Source organism: Lagopus muta, chromosome 8, assembly GCF_023343835.1.
Source record: "Lagopus muta isolate bLagMut1 chromosome 8, bLagMut1 primary, whole genome shotgun sequence".
Taxonomy (NCBI): domain Eukaryota; kingdom Metazoa; phylum Chordata; class Aves; order Galliformes; family Phasianidae; genus Lagopus; species Lagopus muta.
Genome location: NC_064440.1, coordinates 21,841,664 through 21,853,255, shown reverse-complemented (window position 1 = coordinate 21,853,255; position 11,592 = coordinate 21,841,664). Strand labels below are relative to the sequence as shown.

General features: G+C 41.5%; 2 protein-coding genes across 12 annotated transcripts in view; both read left to right on the top strand.

Annotated features, from left to right (window-relative positions):
- The window catches only part of TTN (titin), a 240,223-nt gene that overhangs the window by 53,770 nt on the left and 174,861 nt on the right, over positions 1 to 11,592 (top strand). For 10 of the 11 annotated variants that reach the window (XM_048953111.1, XM_048953110.1, XM_048953109.1 and 7 more), the window contains one exon: positions 417 to 695. In XM_048953111.1, the coding sequence (XP_048809068.1) occupies positions 417 to 695 (279 nt within the window). Of the gene's footprint in view, positions 1 to 416; positions 696 to 1,795; positions 2,360 to 10,352; positions 10,635 to 11,218; positions 11,498 to 11,592 lie in introns of all 11 variants that reach the window. The other variant, XM_048953112.1, reaches the window with a different exon arrangement.
- On the top strand, positions 5,755 to 8,610 carry LOC125696873 (titin-like). Its single transcript, XM_048953143.1, has 6 exons — positions 5,755 to 6,445; positions 6,544 to 6,822; positions 6,937 to 7,224; positions 7,326 to 7,604; positions 7,744 to 8,025; positions 8,153 to 8,610. The coding sequence occupies exons 1-6, from the start codon at positions 6,124 to 6,126 to the stop codon at positions 8,470 to 8,472; spliced, it is 1,770 nt and encodes a 589-aa protein (XP_048809100.1). The 5' UTR covers positions 5,755 to 6,123; the 3' UTR covers positions 8,473 to 8,610.

The window sequence follows — 11,592 nt, the reverse complement described above, 5'->3', positions numbered from 1 at the left end:
CACTGAAGTCCTGAGCACTTCATTCCACTGTCACCCAGGAAGTGAATCTGCTCTTACGCTTCATCACTACTGCATCCAATCTTCAGATCGTTGCCCTGTTTTTGCACAATTTCTTATTCACATTGTCACTTTGCATGGCTCCAAGATGGCGTGGTATATGTTTGAATTGCATTATTACTACATGTTGCTATTGCACATCACTTTTGTGGTTTCACCACTGTGTTTCCTGATGTTATTCTGCACCATTGCAATCTGTCCACTGAACATTGTACTACTTTCATTTCTTACAGATTTTTTTTTCCTTTATATCTTATATGGATTGCAAGATCACATGCTTTGTTTCAGTTAGTGCCTTCACTTACTTTTCACAGTTATAGTGGGCATGGCTTTGAATTAATCTCTGCTTCTGGTTTCAGTTGCACCAATCCTGAGAAGAAGGCTTGAACCTCTGGAGGTGGCCGTAAACCACGTGGCCAAGTTTACCTGTGAAGTAGAAACTACTCCTAATGTCAAGTTCCAGTGGTACAAAGCTGGCCGAGAGATCTATGATGGGGACAAATACTCAATTCGCTCCTCCAACTACCTTTCCACGCTGGAGATCCCAAGGCCTCAGGTTGTTGACTGTGGAGAGTATAGCTGTAAGGCTTCCAACCAGCATGGCAGCGTAAGCTCTACAGCCTTTTTAACAGTAACTGGTAAGTACAGAGTCCCAAGCACTTCTTTTTTTATTCAATATCTTAAATATCTTGATATCTTGAAATGGTTACCCTGGTATACTCGCAAACATTTACGGTAAGGCTCTTGATTGCTACTGTTATGTGTAATCCATACGTAATCTTGACAAGTAAAAGTGATTTTCAAAAATGCTCTTTTAGATGCTTTCTGTACCTAGAAAAGAGAACCAGTGTGAAAAGTTTCAGGAGAGAATACAAAGTGGCAAAAGGGTGGAAGGAACTAGCTTGTCAGTAGAATGGGATTGCTTTGTGATAACATTCTTGAAGGTTTATTTCACTTGCAGACAATGAGCAAACGTACGATTTTAAATCTGACTTCTTTGGTGTAGTAGGTAGTGTGATTATCCTTGTATCTTACATTTATCCTGCAGACATACTTGTGAGGCAGACTACGCAGCTGCACTTGCCTGAACGTGCGGGTGCCATTTCCAAGGGGAACTCTGTGTGATGGGGGATGGGTCCTCTTAAACAAACAAAAGACAGTTCAACGGTGTTACAATTTGCAAAACTATTTTTTTAAATCTATTGATAACTATGCAATTATCTTCTCTCTTTCTCTTTTTTTTTTTTTTTTTTTTTTTTTTTTAAGCATCTTGCGGGCTTTTTTGGTTATTTTTTATTATTATTTTTTTTTTTACTCTGACTTTTTGTGGGAAGAGTCTTTTTGATCTTTGCTAAGATGTCTTTGTCAGATGCTAGAGCCTAAAGAAGGATGTGCGAACTGTGAAACATAAGAAAACTTGACTATCTTGAGGGAGTCATGTACAAATGTGTCATTTTTAGGAAAGGAATTTCTGGGTTTCAGTTTTATTTCCTTTAGTTTGTACATTGCTCCAGAGCTAAAATGCCTTTAAGCTCTGGAACATCATATAGATCCAAGTACAAAACCAAAAGCTTAAATTCATGATCTTTAATACCTCTTATCTCCTTCGCTGCTGACTTCTTTTGTTTAAGAGTGACTTGTGGCAGACTGCCCTTTCTGTTCTCTGTCCCCGGCAAATGAGGAGACAGCATAATCTGTTCCCCATCTCTGCATAACAATGAACCCCTTTATTTTGCAGAAGCACTTCCGCCAACGTTTCTTACCAGACCTGAATCTATCACCACTTTTGCGGGCAAAAGCGCCAAGTTCCTGTGTACCGTTTCGGGCACTCCAGTCATTGACGTCGCCTGGCAGAAAGACGGCACAACCATTTCATCTTCGGACCACTACAAGATTTCCAAAGTAGAAAACAAGCACATGTTAGAAATTTCCCTTCTCACCACCAGTGACAGGGGGATTTACACCTGCAAAGCTTCTAATAAGTTTGGGGCTGACGTTTGCCAGGCTGAAATGGTTATTATAGACAAGCCTCACTTTATTAAAGTTTTGCAATCAGTGCAGTCAGCAGTCAATAAGAAGATACGTCTTGAATGCCAGGTAGATGAAGATAGGAAAGTAAGAGTAGAGTGGACAAAAGATGGAAACAAAATCCCCCCTGGCAAAGATTATAAAATTTTCTTTGAAGACAAAATAGCCTCACTTGAAATTCCTCTGGCTAAACTCAAGGATTCCGGCCATTATGTATGCACCGTTTCAAATGAGGCAGGAAGCAGCTCCTCTTCGGCCAGTGTCACAGTCAGAGGTAAGATAGTCTTAGGTCCCACTTACCTTTCCCTTCTTCGGGTCCCGCTTTCTTTTTTTTGCAGGCAAATTCTTTTCTGAGGTGAAATAATGCTGTGAACTCCCCTCAGATCTTCCATCAGCTCCACTCATCTCTTGCTTTTTTCCCCAGCTGCCTTTCAATGCACTGTGCGTTGCTTCAATATTTCTTTTGTTAAACACATCCAAGAGTTGCTCCTGCATGTGGGGGAGAGGCGGAGGGGGGGGAGGGCAAGAGAGACCACAAGAATTGCAGCTCAGCATTTGTTGTGTTGATCTTTTTCTAAAGTCACATTTTGTTCTGGTGCTAGGAACCAGTCTTTGTATTTCAGGCTTCTTTTATTTTCTTTCCCCTTCTCTCCCTACCTCATTTTTTCCCCTGTCCTTCCCCCTCCTTCTCTCTTCTCCCTTCCTTTCCTCTTCCCTTCCTCTTTTTTTTTTTTTACTTCCTATTATTAGAACCACCATCCTTTGTGAAGAAGGTTGATCCATCTTATTTACTGACCCCGGGTGACTCTGCACGGCTTCAATGTAAAATCAAAGGGTCTCCTGAAATCCAGGTTTCTTGGTTCAAGGACAATAAGAAAATCCTTGAAAGCAATACACACAAGATGTCTTTTGTCAATTTTGTGGCTGTGTTAGACATATGGGAGATGAAGGTTGATGACAGTGGAAGCTATTCATGTGAAGCCGTAAATGAGGTTGGAAGCGACAGCTGCACCACAGAAGTAGTTGTCAAAGGTCTGTTCTTCGTGCTGCTGACAGTCACACTTGAGAACAATCTTCCTTTTATTTTGGCATGGGCAATTAATCATTTCTTGCTGCTTTTATAGAGCCTCCATCTTTCGTCCGAACACTTGAACCAGCAGAGGTAGTGAAGGGAACAAACACCGTTCTTCAGTGTGAGGTTGCTGGCACCGGACCGTTTGAGATTAGCTGGTACAAAGACAAGAAACAGATCCGCAGTAGTAAAAAATACAGGTTGACCTCTCAGAAAGCAGTTGTTTCTCTGGAGGTGTCGTCTTTTAATAGTGCGGACGTTGGTGAATATGAATGCATCATAGCTAATGAAGTTGGAAAGTGCATATGCAGTGCAACATATATCTTGAAAGGTCAGTGGGAGAGAGAACACTCCGCTCACTGCAGGGAACCTCTTATTTCTTAAAATGTCTTGTCTTTGGATTTCTGCGGGTGGGTGGAAAGGAGGGTATCTTCTCTTAAAACTCTGTGCATATCTTAACTCTTACCTGACATCAAACCTATGAATTTAAAGAGAACACTTGGCTTAAAGGGCTCTGCATTACTCTTCCAGCTGGGTAATGTAGCTCTTTCCTTCGCCTGCTCTTTAACTGAATTGTGTCATATACTGTGTGCATTGTCTCATCTTGTGCAGCGGATTTCATGGAATGATGTAGCAGATGAGTATTTCTTTTTATCTCTTTTCTTTGAACTAGAACCACCTTCTTTTGTTAAGAAAATTGAAAACGTGACAGCTCTGGCTGGAGACAATGTTACGTTACAGGCTGTGGTTAAAGGGTCAGAGCCTATTTCTGTGATGTGGATGAAAGGCAAGGACATTATTCAAGATGATAACAAAGTGAGAGTGACATTTGAACACGGGCTAGCAACACTGCAAATTACTGGTGTCCAGCTGAGCTCTGGTGGCAAATACACTTGTGTGGCTGAGAACGATGCAGGAAGTCAGTCCTGTTTTGGTGAACTGGCAGTTAAAGGTCAGTGGAGGAGTGCCATTTCCTCTGCATTGTCTCCCGCCTAAGAGGAAGAGCAATTTACTTTTGTCCTTAACGCTGATTGTTTAATTCTGTTGTAGAACCTGCCAAAATCATTGAAAAATCCGAAGTTATTCAGGTGACAGCAGGAGACCCAGCCATTTTGGAGTACACTGTCACAGGCACTCCAGAGCTAAAAACCAAATGGTTCAAAGACGGAAAGCCACTACCTGCCAGCAAAAAATACAGGATCAGCTTTAAAAATAATGTTGCCCAACTCAAGTTTTATGCTGCTGAAATGCAGGACAGTGGCGAGTACACCTTTGAAATATCCAATGATGTGGGAATCAGCTCTTATACTACCAGCTTTACTGTGCTAGGTTGGTACCGGCTCTGGCAAAGATCCCTGCTATTCTGCTCTGAGTCTAGCAGAGCAAGAAGTAGAACTGTATTTCTCTTTTGTTCATGTATTTCTTTCTTTCATGTTTTTTCATACCCAACAGATCGCACTCTCCCTCCCTTCTTTACTAAACCACTGAAGAACATTGACAGCATCATTAGCACCTCGTGCCGTCTAGACTGCAAAATTTCTGGCTCTCTTCCAATGACTGTCTCTTGGTTTAAGCAGGACACTGAGATCACTACAAGCGCGAAGTACACAGTACACTTTGCAGAAGGCTCTGCATCTTTGGAAATAAAACACCTAGATGCAAGTGATGCTGGAGTTTATATTTGCAGAGCCACAAACTCTGCTGGTAGCAAAGACAGCAGTAGTACTTTGTTTATAAAAGGTTTGGAAATTTGTTTCAAAATTCTTGCATTTTTTTTCTTTTTGTGAGATAATGATTTTCTTCCCCAGAACGCAGGATGTTTATCTTATTCTTGGCAATTGTTTCCTTTCAATGCAATCTAGAGCCACCCAGCTTCATTGCAGAACCAGAGTCCCAGGATGTACTGCCTGCATCGACTGTGCGTTTCAAGGGCACATTCAAAGGCACTACACCGCTGACAGTGAAATGGTTTAAAGGTGATACTGAGCTGATGACTGGAGGAGCCTGCTACATTATGACAGAGGCATTAGCAAGTTACTTAGAGCTTTACGCAGTCAAACCAAACGACTCAGGAAAATACATCTGCAAAGTCTCCAATGTAGCTGGCTCAGTAACATCCACTGCAAACTTGTTTGTAAAAGGTTTGCATTCCTACTGTCTTTTTGTCTTTCAGTGGCACTTTTTGCTGCCTTCTTGTTACTGAACGTTTTTCTTAAACCCACAGAACCTGCTGCTTTTACGGAGAAGCTAGAGCCAGCTCACCTGGTGAAGAAAGGTGGATATGCTGAACTGACCTGTAAAGTCACTGGTACTCCTGAGATTAAAATCACATGGTTCAAGCATGACAGGGAGCTAAAAGAGAGTGACAAATTTAGGATGTCTTTCACAAAATCTTTGGCAGTACTTCATCTTACAGACGTTGAGACTGAAGACAGTGGGGAATATATTTGTGAGGCCAGAAATGATGCTGGGAAAGATACTTGCAGTACCATTGTTACAGTCAAAGGTGTGTGTGACTTCCAGCAACTCAACCAGTTTGTCTCTTCAAATTCTGTGCAGCTCTACAAGTTTCCAGAGTGTGATTAATATAAACTGCACTTTCTCTCTTTTGCACTATAGAGTCACCTTATTTTAGAAAGGAGTTTCAATCCATGGAAGTCTTGAAGGATTCTGATGTGGTTTTGGAGTGTGAGGTGCTTGGTACACCTCCCTTTGAAGTGTTTTGGGTGAAGGATGATAAGCCTGTGCGGAGCAGTAAGAAGCATAGAATAAGCACTGAGAAATCTTTGATTAGCCTCCATGTCTTCAGGTTTGATGCGTCTGATGTTGGTGAATATCAGTGTAGAGTAACAAATGATGTGGGAAGCTGTTTCTGCAGTTCAGAGGTCACACTGAAAGGTTAGTGCAAGGTGGAAAACTCCACTAAGCGTGATTTTGTGCCAGTGTGGTTTCCATGCCACACAAGCATGAACCAGGCCTGTACTTACTTAGTCACTTTCTTCCTGCTAGAGCCTCCCCAGTTTTTGAAGAGGATAGAAAACATTAGTTCCCTTCGAGGGGGCACAGTCGTGTTTCAGGCTGCTGTTAAAGGCTCCTTGCCCATCACTGTGTCCTGGCTGAAAGACAGTGATGAAGTTATTGAAGACAGTAATATCAAAATGACCTTTGTGAACAATATTGCCACTCTTCTGGTGAAGTCTATTGAACTGAAACATGATGGAAAATATTTCTGCCAGGCTAAAAATGAGGCAGGAATTCAGAGGTGCTCTGCTCTGCTGACTGTCAAAGGTTGGTCCTACTCTGAATTGCAGTGACCTCAGTTTTTTTTCCAGTGTTGTTTTTACAGGTTACCTTAACACTCTTCTCTGTCTTTCTGTTTAAAATAGAGCCTGCTACAATCGTGGATAAGGCTGTGTCAATAGATGTGACTGAGGGAGACCCAGCAACCTTGCAATGTAAATTTTCCGGAACAAAAGATATTACAGCCAAATGGTTCAAAGATGGCAAGGAATTGACTTTAGGCCCAAAATATAAGATCAGTGTTACAGATACTGTCTCAGTCTTAAAGGTACTTCATGCGGAAAAGAAAGATAGTGGGGAATATGTATTTGAGGTTCACAACGATGTTGGAAGAAGTAGCTGTTCTGCCAGCATCAATGTCCTAGGTGTGTATGACCTCTTTTAGTATTGGTTTTGTTTACTTTCTCTTATTCTGAGTTGACATCTACCACAGCCATGGTTGAATTTCATACTTTGTCTTTTTACTCTGTCTTGGATAGATCTCATTATACCACCTAAATTCACCAAAAAGCTCAAGAAAATGGACAGCATTAAGGGATCTTTTGTCCACTTGGAATGTATAGTGTCTGGTTCACATCCTATAAGTATCCAGTGGTACAAGGATGGTCAAGAAATAACAACAAGTGAAAAGCACAAATACTCTTTCCATGATAATACTGCCTTTCTGGAAATCAATAAACTCGAAGGCACAGACAGTGGCTCTTACACTTGTGAAGCAACAAATAAGGCAGGAAGCAACCAATGCAGTGGGTTCTTAACCGTCAAAGGTTTGAGCTCCTTCTTTTCTTTATTAGGTCTCTAATTCATAGTTTGGGAACTTTCCTAGAAGAAAGTAATCCTCTTTCTTTTTTTTTCCCCCATGTTATAGAGCCACCATATTTTGTGGAAAAGCCTCAGTCCCAAGAAGTTGTGCCCCATGCTAGGGTTCAGTTCAAAGCATTGGTGAAAGGTTCTACTCCTCTGCAGATAAAGTGGTTTAAAGACAGCCAGGAGCTCCTTTCTGGAGCCAATCGTTCTGTCTGGATGGATGACACATCTAGTGTGCTGGAGCTCTTCTCAGCTAGGATGTCTGACTCTGGGAACTACACTTGTCAGATAAGCAATGATGTGGGGACTGCAACATGTAAAGCAACTTTGTTTGTAAAAGGTGTGCAGCTCAGTGTTATTCACATCTTTGTTCTGATTTTTCTGTACAAATGAGGGGGAGGAGACAGGAAACACTTTTTGGAAAAGTATTTCCAAAAACTGAATGTTATGAAACCTCGCTTTTCTTGTCTGTCTTCTAGAGCCCCCCAGGTTTATTCAGATGCCAACTCCTGTAGTAGCTTTGCGTGAAGGACAGTCCACTACTTTTGAGTGCCATGTAGTAGGAACACCAGAGATACGTGTCACGTGGTACTTGGATGGGAATGAAATGACTGATGAAGCTAAGTACAGCATCTCTTTCATTGATGGTCTAGCCACTTTGAAAGTCACTCAAGCCAGAGTGTCGGATAGTGGGATTTATGTTTGTGAAGCCCACAATGATGCAGGTAGTGAGAGCTGCAGCATCGAGTTGAAAGTAAAAGGTTGGTTTTGAAAATTTTGTCATCATCCAGCTATGCCACATAACTAGAGTGATGAAATGGGGGAGACCATTTCTCCCCTCATAATTACCAAGGTTACTATCCACTTTCCCTTTATTCCTCTTTATAGAGCCTCCAACATTTGTTCGAGAATTGAGACCTACTGAGGTAGTAAAGGGTTTGGATGCCATGCTTGAGTGTGAGGTGACTGGTACTCCTCCATTTGAGGTGAAGTGGCTGAAGAATAATAAGGAGATGTTCAGCAGCAAGAAATATGCTATCTCCACCAAAGAATCAATATTTACTCTTAATGTGACCAACTGTGACACCTCAGATGTAGGTGAATATCAGTGCATTATATCAAACGAAGTTGGAAGCTGTTCTTGTAGCACAAGGCTCAGCTTGAAAGGTCAGTTTCTTGAAAAGTACCCCAAAGATTACTGCCACTAGCTGAAGTACAGTGACTAAGATGACCTTATGTGATCTCTCCTTTATTCCCTTTCCATGACTTACCCTTCTACACAATAAAACCTCACACCATAGAACCAGCATCCTTTGTCAAGAAACTGGAGAATGTCACTACTGTTTTGAAAGGCTCCGCATCCTTCCAGTGTGTCGTAGCAGGTGCTCAACCCTTATTTGTGTCATGGATTAAGGATGAGAAGATACTGGAAGATGATGAACACCACCACATTACCTTTGAGAATAATGTGGCCACATTGAAACTTACCAATGTCGACCTCAGCCACAGGGGGAGATATACCTGCCAGGCAAAGAATGAATCTGGAGTGGAGAAATGCTTTGCTTTGCTTTTTGTGCAAGGTGTGTAGCTGCACCCCTTCAAGCTCATCCTTGAAAATCAGTCACTTTTCATTGTCACTAACAACCATTTTTGTACCACATTTGTATTTTGTACTTGTACCACAGAGCCTGCACGGATTGTAGAAAAGGCTAAATCACTTAAAGTTACTGAAAGAGACCCTGTGACTTTGGAATGTACTGTGGAGGGGACACCAGAGCTCCGAATAAAATGGTACAAAGATGGCAGACAGCTTCTACCCAGTAGATATTACACAATGAGCTTTGAAAACAATGTGGCCAGTTTCAGGATTGAACCTGTATCGAAGGAAGATAGTGGTACATACAGTTTTAAGGTTGAAAATGACTTCGGAAGTAGCACCTGCGAAGCTATTCTGACTGTGCTAGGTTTGTATTGTCATTTGGCAAATTTGCCAATCCAACAAGAAGAGAGTGAAAAAAAAAAAAAAAAAAGTAGATTGTGAAAGATAAGCAGTAAAGTAACCAGTGCATTTTTGCCGTGTTTTGTGTTGTACAGATCAAGCAATTCCTCCCTTATTTATCAAAAAGCTAACCAAAAAGGATACGGTTCTGGGATCTTCTATTCAGATGGAGTGCAAAGTCTCTGGATCACTTCCCATTTCTGCCAAATGGTTCAAGGATGGGAAAGAAATAACTGACAGTGCAAAATATAGAAGCCTGTGCCACGAGAACACCATGTCACTTGAGATTGCTAATCTAGAGCTGACAGACACTGCAAATTACACATGTAATGTCTCTAACATTGCTGGAAGTGATTCTTGCAGTGCTGTCCTGACAGTAAAAGGTTTGAAACTCTTTGACTACTTTTTTTTTCTTGAGAAAAACATGTAAATCTTATGCTAATGTAGCACTCTTATACCTCTTAATGCTGGAAACTTGGTCTCCATTTTCTTGCTGGATCTTTAACCTCTTATGCATTCAGTGCCTCTGCTTAACTAACTCATTTTCTTCCTTCTTAGGCATTCTTGATATAACTTAACGTTTCTTTTTCTTAAAAACTGCAGAGCCACCAAGCTTCTTAGTAAAACCTGAAAGCCAGCAAGCCATCCCAGATTCCACGGTGGAATTTAAGGCCACACTAAAAGGAACACCACCATTTACAGTAAAGTGGTTCAAAGAGGATTTAGAACTTGTATCTGGTCCAACTTGTTTCATTGGGATTGAAGGGTCAACTGGGTTCTTAACCCTCTATTCAGTGGATTCTTCTAGGAGTGGGCACTACACTTGCCATATTTCAAATGATGTTGGCAGTGACTCTTGCACTACAATGTTGATGGTAACAGGTGTGCACATTTTCTTGCTGTTTTGAAGTCTTTTTGTCTATTTCTTTGCTTTTCTTTCTGCCATGCCCACCTTAGTGATCTTTGATACCTTGCCAAGTGAATTCCCTGCTCTGCATTTGCAACCCGTGCTTGTTTGACTTGCTCTTTTCCATCCTCTTTCCTTTCCAGTATTCAGACCTTTCTGACTCCACTTTTTTGGTTTTTTAGAACCACCCAAGTTTGCTAAGAAGCTAGAGGCAACAAAAATAGTAAAGCAGGGTGACTCAGCCCGGCTTGAGTGCAAAGTAAGTGGATCTCCAGAAATGAAAGTAGTGTGGTTCAGAAACGACCATGAAATTGTTGCCAGTGAAAAATTCCGGACCTCATTCATCGACTCTGTGGCCGTACTTGAAATGAATCATCTCAGTACAGACGAGAGTGGTGACTACATCTGTGAAGCTCAGAACCCTGCCGGCAAGGCCAGCTGCAGTACCAAAGTCACAGTGAAAGGTTAGCTGTCGTCTTCTTCCCTGAGTACATCCTATTTTTCCCTAGTGGTTCCCCCCCCCCCTTGAAATCCACAAAAACATTAGATTCACTTCTAATTTCAGGCAGTACCTTTTTCTTCATGTTTTTTTTTCTTTTTTTTTCTTAATATCTCCTCACCTCTTCTTCTACAGTTTGAGGAAGAGTTATTTGTAATGCAGATGTGTACTAGACTAGGTGTTCCCCGTGACTACCAAGTCTCCCCAAGGCCCAAGACAGGTAGATCTGCTATACTATGGAGCTGAAATATGAATTATGAAGAACAGATCCAAACTGATCAGTGTCAGTTTTACACCCTCTAGTACAGACTATGAGACCTATACCCTCTCTGTCAAAGATCACACCTCTATTTTTTACCTTTTCTACAAAGGAGCTCAGAGCTCTGAAAGCTCACCTGCCTTTCATGATGTGCCCAGAAAATTGAGTGAAGTCGTTGTACTTCTGTTGGTTGTCCCAGCAGTCTTGATGTGGAAGAGCTTATGTAAATAAACTGTTGATCAAAGATTTCTATACTCCTTTCTAAAAATGATCCTTTCTTCCCTTGGTAGAACCTCCTGTGTTCAGCAGGAAGCCCTCTCCAGTAGACATGCTCAGAGGAACTGAGGTTAGCCTGGAATGTGAGATTTCAGGAACACCACCATTTGACGTTACCTGGTACAAAGACAAGAGACAGATCCGCAGTAGTAAGAAGTATAAGGTTACAGCAAAGAACTACCATACAAGCATTCGCATTTTTAACGTTGAAGTTGCAGATGTTGGTGAATATCAATGCAAAGCTCAGAACGACGTAGGAAGTGACACTTGTTTTTGCACGATGAAGCTGAAAGGTAAGATATCGGCCTTCTGTAGTGCTCCCAATGGCACCGCATTGCTCCTCTTTTTTGTAGACACTGTATTTACTACAACTGCATGTTTCTTGTCC

Excerpts from the sequence above, each read along its gene's own strand:
- LOC125696873 (XM_048953143.1), top strand. The coding sequence starts at position 6,124 with ATGAACCAGGCCTGTACTTACTTAGTCACTTTCTTCCTGCTAGAGCCT. Across the intron at positions 6,446-6,543 it reads TGCTCTGCTGACTGTCAAAG|AGCCTGCTACAATCGTGGAT; the intron begins GTTGGTCCTACT and ends TGTTTAAAATAG. Across the intron at positions 8,026-8,152 it reads CATCGAGTTGAAAGTAAAAG|AGCCTCCAACATTTGTTCGA; the intron begins GTTGGTTTTGAA and ends TCCTCTTTATAG.